Raw genomic sequence first — 14,652 nt, forward strand, 5'->3', positions numbered from 1 at the left:
GTGTCCTCCCTAGGCAAAATTGACGTTCTGGACGCGCCGGTGCAGTCCGCTTTGTCATCCGGGGTCGCTCGGACGGCGTCGTCGACAATCGGGTCAAAAACACGTCGAAATTCAAATTTCACATAATTTGGACTCGCGATCGATCGTCTCAAAAGGTTTACTCGAGCCCTCGACGAATAACAGTGCAAGCGATGCGAATCGTGGCGATCGGACGCGTCGACTCTCCGAATTGCGAAGTTTATGCGTGCGAGAGTGTGAATTGTGCAGAAGGTCACCCTAAGGCTCAAAAGATTCTATAGGAATCCCTTTTGGGTTCCTCATGTTGGTTTCATCCTTCTAAGTGTTAGAAGTCGATACCACACACGCGAAACCACAAAAGAGTACAGAAGCGGGTTGAATTCCTAAAACGAGGCGGGTCACATTTCTAAGGTTCTAAGATAGTCGAAGGGAGATACCTAAGGCTAGATCCTAAACCCTAAGCGGAAGACTAGACCTCACTAAAAATGAGGTCAACAGCCATGTTCTTGCATCTCTCTCTGAGGCACTTATTCTTCATTGTTTTCAACAGTTTTTAGTTATCTCCATGTTTTTCCTCAGCATCACATTCTTTTCTTCTCAGTGAATCAAGAAATATGACGGAATGATTGTAAAGTCCAATACTATACTCGGTAGCTTTGCTAATTATAATCATCCATGACTTCGACTGCCATAATGTTGCCATGGTGTTCTAGAGTTTAAACTTCTCACATTGATCAAACAATATCTGTGTTTTCTGAGTTCAATACTTTATCAGTAGATCTTTTAATTATAACCATCTTTTATATATTACACATTCTTTATAGGTTCATATATATATTTTTTGTCTTTATATCTAATTTTGAGTTTTCCTGCTAGTAGTGCTAGATGCGTTTCGTGCCTTATTTACAGGTAAAAGGGCTTACAAAAGAAGAACTTGCTGCACGGAATGATATGGTTATTGCGCTACCTGATAGAATTCAATCAATTCCTGATGGAACTTCGAATGTAACCAAACAAACTGGAGGCTGGACAACTTCTGCTTCTCGCCCTGAAATTAAATTTGACTCTACCTCAGGCAACTTTCTATTGAACTTATTTTATTCTCTATGAAATAATCACTAATTCTAGTCTTTTGACCTTTTGCTATGGAAATTAGAACTTCTTATTGGTAAATTTCTTCCATTATTGCTTTTTCAAGCGGATTTTAGTTCAATTATTTTTTTAGTCTTTATTTCAGTTTGAGTTCAGCTTTTTCTTTTAATGTTTAGTAGTTTAATATCTGAAGCCTATAAATTTCACATTATATTCAGTGGCATATAAACAATTGAATATTAATTTGGTCATCGTAAATGTCATAGCTAGCAGATTGAACTAATTAATTTGTGTACCATCCATCCATGATCCATCTATCAATGAATGTGTTCATAAAACTTACATTTGGTGATTTAGATTTGGAATAGTTACATTTGAATTAATCTTATACGAAGAAACTCTTACAACCATTCTAAAAAGTAGAGCAAACTCATTAACTAACATGATCATCCATGTTTTAATACATATGTTTGTTTGGACTTCCATGAAGTTTCTTGACATGTTATTCGACTCCTGATTATTTATTTTGCTCGTTAGGACTTATGTGCGACTTAAACGGTTGGCTGAATCAGAGGTTGTGTTCCCTAATGGTGATCATGTGGTGGTTGTATGTGCTACCTTGCTTTCATTAGAAATATCTTTAGGTTGTTTAAATTTCTAACAAGTAATCCATGTTCATTTTTCATTTTTCCTCCCAAACAATGCTCAAGTTCTTATTTAAAATCATGGGACATGGAAGTTTTATGGCTTATTTTAGTCCTTTAGCTGGTTGATATTGAGTATGGATATTCTTGAGAGTTTTTTTCTGTTTTTTATCCTTATTTCATAAATTTAATATAAGGTAACTATCTACTTATTAAATTTGAATGTTGATCATTGCAAATTATTTTTATATCATTGATTGACATATATTTTTAGTTGATCATTCAATGCAGAAATTTTAATTTCTTTGATGCAAACTTTTCTTATAGAAAAATTTTATGTGCAAGATTGTGGTGAAATCAAGAAGGCTAAGGCATCCATCAAATTAATTTTGGTGAATTACGTTTGAATTCTTGAGGTGTAGGGCTTGCTTCAATTTGGTCCATATTCTTAAAAACTATATATTTGAGCTTCTAAATCTTTTTGTTACGTCACTTTGGCTTCCAGCTTAGTTCTTGACCATCATACCAACAACCTATAGTCCATTAAAATTAGCCTCTACTTCTAAAAATGACCAATTGGTTAAGCAGTTCACCTCCATATTCACATCATAGCTATTTGGTTTTCAGTATTTCCCCAATAAGCATGAAAAAAAAAAAATCTAAACCATAGATATCCATCAAAGAATTGGATTGTGATACCTTGACACGTCAAAACCATTGGTTTTATCCTTGAAAACCTTGCAAAAGAAAATACATTTGAGGCAGAAAACTTTATCTAATATTCAAGTAGAAAACTTTATCTAATATTCAAGTAGAAAGCTTCAAACAATATAGTAGATTAGAACATAGACATTGTGCAAAATCTTATGAGAGACCGTGTTGATCCTAAAAGAACTTGTTAGGAAAAACAATGTGCTGTACAAATTCCCTAAATAAACACATCTAAAAGCTTCTGTGAAGACATGAGAAGAATAAATATTTGAGGTGAATAGAACTTCCTTGTGCTCGGCAAACACGATGCTTGTGAAGAGCAAGTTGAATAAAGATTTTTTAATGTTTTGCTTCTATTTTTCATTTATTATTTTCTACGATTGGTTAAAATGCGGACTTCAGGATTTTAATATGTTGTAAAATTGCAGTGTGAAGAACTAATGTGATGTATTTTGTCATAATGAAAAATTAAAATTGTATTTTTTTAGTGTTTGGATTTTTTAATTTTAAATGTTTAATCAGGATATTAAAATTTATGCTATTTTTCATTTTGTGATTTAATTTTGAACTTTGAAATGAATTTTTGAAATTTATTTATTAATGATCTAACTTAAGATTTTCAATAATTATTTTTCATTTATGAATTTATCAATTATGTTGGATATGCATATTAGTATTTAACATTCCAGGTCATTTAAGTTATTGCGAAATGAGTTAAATCAAATGCATATGACTGACTGGATTGAAATTTGGAGTTAACAAGAATTGATGTCTAGTTGGCTCAGAATAATATCATTTTGAGTTGAGCCATCTTGACTCAAATACTATTTTGCTTTAGATTCACGTTCAAAATGGGTTATTTGAGTTTGAGTTAAATCCGAGTTGGTGCCAACCTACTTGTGGCTATTATATGTGAAGGGACTTGTATGAATTGGTGTAATTTATAATGATATTGTCATGGACCAACCTATTTAAGAACAAAGTCAGCTTAGGACATCTAATGGATGGTTTCTAGAATTGTGGACTACATTGGAGTCCGAAGTGAAACACACCATAAAACTAGATCTAGATGCAATTTACCTAAGTTTTTTTATCTTCATACTTATCAACAAGGACAAGGCACCGCATATCTATAGAAATTTATGTTTGCTTTCCATTGGATTTGGAATTATTTATTTATTTATTAGATGTTGTGTTTTCTCATTGAGGTTGTGGGCACAATGTTTGTATGCTCTTGTTCATATTAACTTAAATTTGAAATCAAATACGCTTAGCCTCCCTTTTAGTCTTGATGGAAATATATACTATATTAGTCTTTTATCTTGAACTCTTTAAGTCATCAGATTTTCTCATTTTTCATTGCGGTTGTGTTTTTAGACGGATCACCGTTTATGGTGATTTATATTACCATGTTTTGTCATAAACATCCCTTAGGTTCATAATTCATTTAGACATCTCTGCACGTAATTCAATTTTCCTACTTAACAAAGCTCTCGTTCTTGTCAAGTCATTACACTAGGATGTTTTATGGTTTATTATTAGTATTCTACGAAGCATGAACACAAACACAGACACGGGGACACGGACTCGACACGATATGACACGTCGATTGCAAAAAGTAGGACAATATGACATGGACTCATTTTTAAATTTAATAAATTAAAGACATCACAAAACAATAAATGCAATCATTAAGAAAACTTTACTTAGCCAAACAATATCGAGAAACATGATTTGGAACTTCACTTAGTCAAGCGTGAATGTAATATCTAATAAAAAATGTACTTATAAGTGATAAAATAAATACAAGTTGGGATTAATAAAAAATGAAAATCAAATCAAATAATACTTTGGATTGAGAGAGTGAGCTAAACGAAGAAGATGAGTGTTGCTTTTATTTCATCATCTATTACAACTTTATAAAAATTGGAGTCTTCATTTTCTCTCTTACTCCCGTATTGACATATAATACTTTTCACCTTTTCTATTATTGAATCTCACATATCGTAGAGAATCTGGAGATAAGGTTTATCTGTATCAGCCAATCTCAACATGTCATATACAAGTTCTATAAAATTAATAAAATAATTAATTTTATCCCACCACATATTATCGAAGATTTTTTTTCTTCACAAATTTTGCCTTATTTATATTATCTTTACGATACATATTCTACTTGTCACTGATCACCATTATTTGTAGCTTTTGTTTGATTGCTTTGAATCTCCTAAGCATGACTATACTTGATTCAAAACTCGTCTCTGCAATGAACAAGATTTCTGATTTACAAACTCATTAAACATTATTAATCTCATTGAATGATTCTTAACAAAAGTTTTTATAAAATTGACATCTTTTGTAATATCAATTATCCGATTGCATTGCTCATAAAGTGTCTTATTTCTTTCTATATTCTTTGCAATACATATATTCTTCAATGCTAATTTTAATGTATGAATAACATAATGAGTTGAAAAAATATGAGGATATTGAGCCTTAATCAATGCACCTGCAGGTCTGCATACAAGTGCATTATCATTGACTACTTGAACCACTTTATCTGAACATAGGCTCACAATTACTTCTTTAATTTCATTGGAAATGTAAAACTTATTTTTATATGCCCCTTCACAATTAGTAGTTTTTATAAACATTTGATCAGATTCAGTGACGCCTATGAAATTAGTGAGAAGTTTTCTTGGGCCTCTGTCTGACCATCACAAACAATAGAAACTTCTTTCTCATTTAAGTCTCCTTTATAGGCTTAAGCATTCTCTTAATATGTGTTCTCTCTTTTTGAAACAAGGTTGTTCTTAATAAATTATAACCCAAAGGAATTTATTCGGTATTTTGTTGTTGAATATGTGTCATCTCTTTTTGAAACAATGTTGTTCTTAATAAATTATAACCAAAATGAATTTATTCGGTGATTGTTTTGTTGGTTGTATATGAGAACACACTAAAATAATATAGATTTCCTACCAAATGTAATCGAAGAGCCGCAGAATAAAATATTTGAGCAATTTCTTCAAGTACATGATATTTAGCTTGCATATTAAATGTTTTTTCAATATCATTATTGTCCGAATTTTTTTTTTTCTTATGATTATAATCATAACCTTCTGCTCTAAATAAATGTCCACTTGATTGAGAGTTATATAATTGATTAGAATCACTTTGCTCAGAAGAAGGAAGTGAAACCTTCTTAAATGTATCATCCTTTTTTTTCCAGCTTTACCATCAACATTTCATGAATTTGCATCAAAGTTACTTTAGGACATGCTCGAATATCAATGTTAGGTTGTCAAAACAATTGTGCTATAACCTTAGAATATGTTTATTTGAACTTCCCTTGACAAAAAGAACACTAGAATTCTACATTGTCTTCTTCTCCGATTAATCTCGTTTTCTCTAATTTAGTGCTTTGTCTCGTCTTCTATGGGATTGTTCGAGTCACTTGTAGTAGTCATTATTATATTAATTCAATTATAAAAAGTAAAGACATTTAAAATTCATATATATATATATATAAGAAAGCCCAAGGGCTAATATATTAAAGAGAAAATGATACAGATAGATTGTATGAGTGAGCTCAAAAGTAGACACCCAACCCACACAGTACAAAACACACAAAAAAAACTAAAAAAATGAGGGAGTATTTACAAAATCAAAAGAAAAAAAAAAAACCCAAACCACCAGGGCGCGGAAGTAGTTAGGGACGACACAATTTAGTCCTGCCTGTGCCTCTGATTTTCGGAAGAGAGTCAACTATCAAATTGGTGAGGTGCGTACCATTACTCGAAATAACTAAAGTATCATCTATTAGATTCCTTAGCACAAACAGATCTCCATTCTTTTTCTTCCTCTTGGAAGTGTAAACCTGCCATTCCTCATTCCAAGATTGATCATTAAAATGAGATGGTGAAGCTGTAGCAGAAGGATTGCCATCCGTTGTACTCATAATAGTTTCTAGTATATGTGAAGTATGAGTTGTCGCCTCTACACCGGATACTTCCTGAAGATGGGGAGCTGCAAGGTTCTCCTGATTATTAGTCCGAACACTATCATTTGTAGGTAAGGATCCTTTAGTATTGTTTTCAAGAGGGTTTGAAGGTGTAGGTTGCCCAACAGAGTCCTCCAGCATCACATCAATCGCGCAAACAATAACAATATTGTCAAGGGGGGGATCCACAGGAGCAATTAGATCAGTCACCAAATCCTGTCATGTGGTAGTTTCCTCCTCAGGTGGAGTAGATAGATCCAGAGCAGTGGGTTAGACCCCTCAGTATTCACTTTAACTTTAGGTTTCAAATTAGGATGGAGTTTGTGGAATTTATCAAGGGTATGCCCAAACATGCTATAATGGGTACAATAAGGAGGTTTGTGTTCCATGATGATTTATTGCAAATATCCATTATGAGTTGTGCCCAGCCAAACTTAGCACACAATTTTCTGTATTTATATGTATCTCACACTAATTTACTAAATGCATAAGAATTCGATGGTATGTATGTAAATGCCCCATTTAATTATTCTAGATATCAAATGATTTATGCTGGCTATTCAAAGGTTAGAGTAGATGCCAACATTAACCACTGAAGCAAAATTTAACATTAGAACCTAGACATAATTCCTTGTCATATTTACCCGCATACAACTCAATTTTTTCGTCACATCAAATTTATCAAAAAGACCACTAATTTCATATATTGGTAAAGTGGTATGCAGGTAAATCTCAACTTTTTGGTGTGAGATGGGTAAATACACAAGAATTTTGTTTTAACTATATAGTTTCCTTCTTGAAAAAAAACCGCTAAAAAATAATTGAAAAAATAAATAAAAGATGAAGGTCTAATCACTAAACCCACACGTGTGGATCATCCCCTAGCTTGCACCGAAGCTTTGCGTCATGCTGAAGATTGCATGGAAGTTTTGTTCTGTTCTTTGGGTCGTGCCCTAACTGAAGTCGAAACTCTGGATCATCCCCCAGCTCGCGTTGAGCTCTAGATCATGCCAAAGATTGCGTGGAAGCTCTATATTGTGCCTTGGATCGTGCCCTAGCTCGCGTCGAAGACTGCCTCACTTTGATCAGGGCAGCTCGACAACTCCCTTGTTTCGATCAGTGACTAGGGCTGTCAAAAAAGCTTGTTATTCGCGAACAGTTCGTGTTCGGCTCGTTGGGGAGTTCGTGTTTAATTCGTTCGATAAGCAAATGAGACGAAAACAAACAATTTTTTTTTTCGTTCGGTTTATAAACGAACTAAACACGAACAGTCATTTGTTCGATCGTGTTTGAATTTTTGTTGTTCGAAATATAAAATAATATAAAATAATTATTTATAAAAAATTTATCATATCTTAAAAATAATTATGTTCTCTAAAAAATTATCATATTTTAAAAATATAAATCCTATAAATTATAATCTGATTTTCAGGTTCACCTCTTAGCTTATATTAAATTTTATAATTTCATATTTATTTTCTGATTTGTCTCTTAGCTTAAAGGTCTGTTTGGGGCAGCTGTAGCTTATTGAATAATCTGCTGATAAGATGATTAAAATTAATCTGTTAATAAGCTAGGTGCGGTTGTTATTACAAATTTTTATTTTTTTTGAAAAAGTCAGACCGTTGCCAATAAGCTCCCTCCGCACCAAGATAGGTTCGGTGTGAAAATACTGTTTTTTGCGTTTTGGAAACGCATAAGCTGCCAACACGCGATTTACCCAAACAGATCAGGTGTGTTTTCAAAACGCCACCGCACCAAATAAGCTGCCCCAAATGGGCCCTAAATTTTCATATATTTCTTTTAGATTTATTTAGTTTCTTTGAGTTAAACATAGCTTTTGGGAGTGAAATCTCGTATATTGTCTTTGGATCTGAATTTTTTATGGATGAGATATGATATTATGGTTTTATTGTGAGCTGTGCTTCGACTATTTTGCATTTGTGCTGTGATTCATACATATTTAAGCATTAATTTCATATAGGCTTAAGTTTTCGAAAGATTTCGAATAATACAAACAAATTTGTAAGATTTTGAATAATTCAAACAATTCAAATAATTCGAACAATTCAAACAATTCAAACATTTCAAACATTTCAAACATTCTAAATATTTCAAACATTTCAAACAAATCAAACTGAACACGAATAATAACTTCACGAACAATTTCAAACACGAGCCTATATCAAACACATGTAATTTCAAATGAATCGAATACGAACACAAGCTCTATTTGTTCGTGTTCGGTTCGTTTACACTCCTATCAGTGACGTTCGACGACGGCTTTCTTATTGCTTGCTTTGATAGGATTGCTGATAACGATTGCCAGGCTATGATAAGACCTACAGAACGTCGCATGTTTGATTTTTTTTCGTCTCTTCAAATTCTGCTTCTATGCCTCTCCAATTTAAGTTCCAGTTTCTAGCATCGAGCCATGTCCAACAGTGTCTAAGAAATGTGGAATTAAACGAACAATTCCGACACAATTAATTGAATGTTGGACACCTATCGACCTGTGTCAAAGCCATGTCCATGTCCGACACGGGTACGACTTATGTTTGGAGGTGTCAATGCTTCATAGGTGTATTAGATACCCATATTTACAGGAAGACAAAAATAGACTAAAAAGAACCTAGTGCCTTGTCAATCACAAATCCGTAAAGTTATGAAAACAACCAATGATTAATCAATTAGCATCATAATAAATAATCCAATTAATAATATAAAAGCTTAATAATTTTATATAATCCAAATGAGCTAGTGATAAGTATCAATTAGCAACATAACACTATAACTGGCTGCTTGATTAATTAATTAATTAATTAATATAATTTGTTAATGATGTTATTGTAAATCTTTAGCTCTAACCAATGCACTAAGTAGTGCTTATCGGAATTGTAACTACATGATTTGCAGCATCACTACTTTTTCATTAATTGGTAACAGTGTACTGAATCTATAGAACCTTTCAAGTCAGCAATAAGAACAAAAAAATAAAATGAGGGAAAATAGTACATAACAAGATGATCAAGGCAATAGACAAGCTGCAAAGAATGTCTATCCATTTTTTCACATTGTATGTTTGTTGTCGATGTCCATTTTCTTGGCCATAATGCATAATATAAAAATATTGTACAACAACAACAAGAAGCCTCTATCCCACTAAGTGGGGTCGGCTACATGAATCCATTTTCTCCATTGCATCCTATTCTCATATTTTCACTTAATTCTAATAGATTAAGATCATTTTTTATTCAATATGCCAATGTCTTCTTAGGTCTACCTCTGCCTTCTTAACATAAGTCGAATTGAAAACATCAACTTTCCCAATCGAATCATCAGATGGTCAACGTTTAATGTGACCAAACCATCTAAGGCAATTCTATCTAATCTTTTCCGCCACTGGAGTTACACCAACCCTATCACAAATATATTCATTTCACATTTTGTCTCTAAGTGTCAAGCCACTCCTAAGCATTCTAATGTTAACAACACTTCTTTATTTTATGCTTCTCTTTTAAAGACTAATATTTTGCATCATAGAGCCTTACATGTGATGAATTAAAAATTCCACCATAAAGTAACATAATAAATATTTAATCAGTTTATGGGTGTATTAGAAATGTTGATTTCAACCAAGTTCAATGCTTGAGATGCCTATAACATCAGCGAGTAAAAAGTGTATCTAATAAAGTAAAAATTCCACGTTAAATGTTAAACATAACATGCATTTTTATAAATAATTCTAATACTTAGATCGGTGCCTTGGACTTCTGGATTTCAACCACAAATTTAAAACAATAAAATGAATAGGCAACCTTGTGAATGCATCCTCAATGAAAGAAGATTGTATCTCATTGGTTTAATTTTTCATGTTGAATGAAGGCATAAAGCTATATATATATATATATATATATCGTCTGTGTGTGTGTCTACGTATATGTTTGTCTCTGTATGTATGTATTTATATGTCAATAAAGTGGAAATTGGTTGCAATTATCAATATTCAAATTTTAAGAATCAAATAGCAATCATAAGTGCAAGTAATTTAATAAAGAGGAAAAGACTAAATGCTTGAAACATATCCAAAGTAATCAATATTGAGCTGAAGAACAAAAAAAAGCAAACCAAAAACTCCCTTGTGTCATAATTTAGGAGGAAGAAACAACATAGAGGTTTTCTAAACTATGAACAATAGAAAAAAATGGATATAGTGACATTTGTAATCATGGTGTTATAAAGACCGGACCGAATAGGCCTATCCGGCCGGTTCTACCATGAATTGGTCCTCCGACTAGTGCAACTGAAGTCTAAAATCGTTCTCACATAATACCTACCATAATCGATGGTTGAAGTGCTGAGCAAACGGGTTTTTAAAGAATCATTCAATTCTAATATTAATCAAAATTTGTCTTTTTTTTATTTTGAATGTATGGTTAGAAATAAAATATTTAAATTTGAACATAATAAAAATTAAAATATCATATTCCAAAATTTTAATTTAGAATTATATTTAGAATATTCAAGAATAAAGTGTTATAAATGAGAATATTATATACTAAATGGTGAAAATATCATGATTGCAACATTATAACATCATTTAATTAATTTTAAAATAAATTTAATATCTATTATGTCATCGGGCTCAAATCCGATTGTACTGTTAAATCTTGAATATTTCCTCTTTCCAGTTTAATGTTAGATTTAATTTTAAAAATTTTATATATGACAACCAAAAATCACCATCAGGAAACATAGCCTCTGATTCCCACTATTCATTAAGTTTCACGTATGTTCTAGCATAGACAAAAGAGACACTAATCATATTCAAAAGATCCGTCACGAATGATATTTTTATTTAGGCATATAGTGCGAAAGTATATAGAACAAGGAAATAATCTTCTATTATCTTTTATTGATCTTTATGAAGCGTACGGTTGATTATCATGAGTATTGATTTGACACACATTCAAGGCAAAAAAAGTATATACGAAATGTATATTGATATTATTAAAGATATGTATGACAAACCGTTGATTATTATTAATAGTCATACAGTGAGCTAAGGGTTTCCAATTATAGAAGCTTTATATTAAGGATTAACTTTAAGTACAATCATTTTCTATTCATTATGAAAAGTCGTACAAAGGATATTTAAAATAATATTCGTTGATCGTTGATGAATAGTATTTACAAATAATGTCATTACAATTTATGAGACATCTTTTAAAGGATGTGAAAATTCAGAACAATAAAAGACATGTTTAGCAGTTAAAAAGTTAGAATAAATAGAACAAAAGCTTAGTATATAATCTATAATTTTGGTCGGTTGGATATCATTAAATATTATTAGAGATAAGCGAGCAATTAAATGTGACAATTTTAAACACCTTGGATCAATTATATAGAAGAATAAAGATATAACGTACTTAATGATAAATTTAATTACATAAAAAATTCGATCAACAATGTTGTATGGATCATAATATCTGAAAGTAAGAAAAATATTGATATTTAAGTTGAAAGAGACGACAATAAGAATGTTAAGTTCTGCTATAAAATTAGAAAGGACGAATCAAAAAATGATTATATTAGCTGTATGGTTATAGTGAAACTGTAAAGATAATATAATAGGAAAAACACTTGCATGGTTTAGATAGGTATAATAAAGGGTAGAAAATGCATCAATTAGAAGGGTAAATAACTTTAATGTTAAGTGATTAGAATAGATAACAGGGAAACCTTTGGTTGTATGGATATAGGTGTACTAATGAGCCCTTCACAGTAAAAAACCAAATAATTTGGATAAGATTAATGATGATGAAACTAGATCAACTTAAAATGATCTTTTATTAGAAGAGTTTTATCAATATGATGTTCTCATTTATAGCACAAATGGTTAAAAGACAGGTATTGGTGACCATTTTATAGGAGAAACGATAAGATCAATAGAAAGTAAGTAGGGTCAACTTAATTTGGTATGAAAGGTAAGTGGGAGAAGAACAATCCTTTTATGGATGGCTTATCTATGTTGATTTAGCTACGCTATTCAAACGTATAAGATGAGCACACAACCCTGTGTAGACAACCATGTTAAGAAACGAGTATGATGCTTAAAAAATCCTCACTAGAAGATTAACATAATATATATTTCAATCAAATTATGTGCTCCTTAGCCAAGTTGATTTTTGACTACAACCCGAACAAAATGAACATTCAACCTTTGTGCCTAAAATCTAAATATTAAATTAGTGCATATAATAAACTAAAAATTCCACCTCCAATGATAAGCATAACATGCATTCATGTATAAAGGTATGACTTAGCTTTGCTGATTACGATGACCAATACCAATACTTCTATTCATACCTTATCCTTCTTTATTTATTGTACAAATTCACATGACTAAGATTAACATACTAACTTGTGCATAAAACGCCATTGAGAAGAGGTTGCATCTCATGAATTAAAAATTCCAATCATTGAATGATTAACCAAAAATATATTTCAATCGGGATTTAGATATTGTTCATAACTTCCATATTTAAACTTTAAAACCAAATAGTTTTCTTAAGTCTAATTTGTGTAACACAGAAAGATATTGAAAATCTCAAGCATATTCAAAGTCAACGCCAGCCAAATAATGAAATACTAAATGTGAAGCACCGACACCTCCAAAAAAATCATTCCCGTTTCGGACAATTGTCAGACACAAACACGACTTCGACACAGATTGATGTGTCCGACATTTTATGATAACCGTCTGTTTAATTCAACACTTCTTGGACACTGCTGGACATGGCTCGACACCAGCACGAGAACTCAAATTTGAGCGACATCGAAGCATAATTCAAAGTGGCAACACAAAATCATAATTGCGATGTTCAGTAGATCTTAGCATCGCCTCGCAATCCTTCTCAGCAGCCCTATCGAAGCAAGTAGCAAGCAAGTTGTCATTGAGCGTCACTGATTGAAGCAAAGGAGTTGCCGAACAGCCTTGATTGACGCAAAGGAGTTGCCGAGCAACCCTGATTGGATCAAAGGAGTCTTCAACTTGAGCTAGGTCACGATCTAGAGCTTACATGCGATCTTTGACGCGATCAAGAGCTTCGACATGAGCTAGCGGACGATCTAGAGATTTGACTCCAGCTAGAGCACGCCTCATTACACGATACAAAGCTTCCACGTGATCTTCGACACGATCCAAGCTTCGACGCGAGCTAGGAGATGATCATCGTGTGCTGGTTTAGCAGTTATACCTTCGTCTCTTATTTATTTTTTTAATTTTTTCCGACTTTTTTTTTTTCAAAAAGGGAAATTTATAGATAACACAATACCTATCTCACACCAAAACCTTGAAATTTACATGCATACCACTTTTCTGTGCGTAAATTAGTGGTCGTTTTTATAAATTTGATGTGATAGGAAAGAATTGAGTGGTATGCTGTAAATATGATAAGGAATTATGTTTATGTTTTATTGTTGAAATTACGAAATATTGCTTCACTGATTAATGTATGCATCAGCTTTTAACTTTTGAATAGCCAACACTATTTATTTGGTACCTTGATTAATTAAATGCAACATTTACATACATACCACCATGTTGACCTCAATTTTCGTGAGGTCTAGTCTTCCGTTTAGGGTTTAGGATCTAGCCTTAGGAATCTCCCTTCGACTATCTTAGAACCTTAGAAGTGGGACCCGTCTCGTTCTAGTTCGACCCGCTTCCGTCCCCTTCTGGAGTTTCGCGTGTGTGGTATCAACTTCTAACACTTAGAAGGACGAAACCAACATGAGGAAACCCAGAAGGGATTCTCTATAGGACCTTCCTGAGCCTTAAGGTGGCCTTTTGCATAATTCGCACTCCCGCGCACAAGCTTCGCAATTCGGAGGGTCGATACGTCCGATCGTCGCAATTCACATTGTCTGCATTGTTACTTGTCGAATGCTCGAGTAAACCTTTTGGGACGATCGATCGCGGGTCGAAATTTTGTAAAATTTGAATTTTCGACGCATTTTTTTGACCCGATTGTCGACGACGTCGTTCGAGCGACCCCGGATGACGAAACCGACTTCGCCAACGCGTCCGGAACGTCGATTTTGCCCGGGGAGGACACCCATTTTGTCGCGTCGTCGCGCGCGAGTAAATTGTGTTTTAATTAATATATATATATATATATA

The 14,652-nt window shown here is 32.8% G+C and overlaps 1 protein-coding gene across 1 annotated transcript in view; it reads left to right on the forward strand.

The window, feature by feature from the left end:
* Positions 1-14,652, forward strand: part of LOC110027804 (syntaxin-71) — a 46,187-nt gene that overhangs the window by 14,369 nt on the left and 17,166 nt on the right. The window contains exon 3 of the mRNA XM_020729383.1: positions 928-1,093. Within this exon, the coding sequence (XP_020585042.1) occupies positions 928-1,093 (166 nt within the window). The remainder of the gene's footprint in view (positions 1-927; positions 1,094-14,652) is intronic.

The sequence above is a fragment of the Phalaenopsis equestris genome, unplaced genomic scaffold (assembly GCF_001263595.1).
Source record: "Phalaenopsis equestris unplaced genomic scaffold, ASM126359v1 Scaffold000450, whole genome shotgun sequence".
NCBI classification, from domain to species: domain Eukaryota; kingdom Viridiplantae; phylum Streptophyta; class Magnoliopsida; order Asparagales; family Orchidaceae; genus Phalaenopsis; species Phalaenopsis equestris.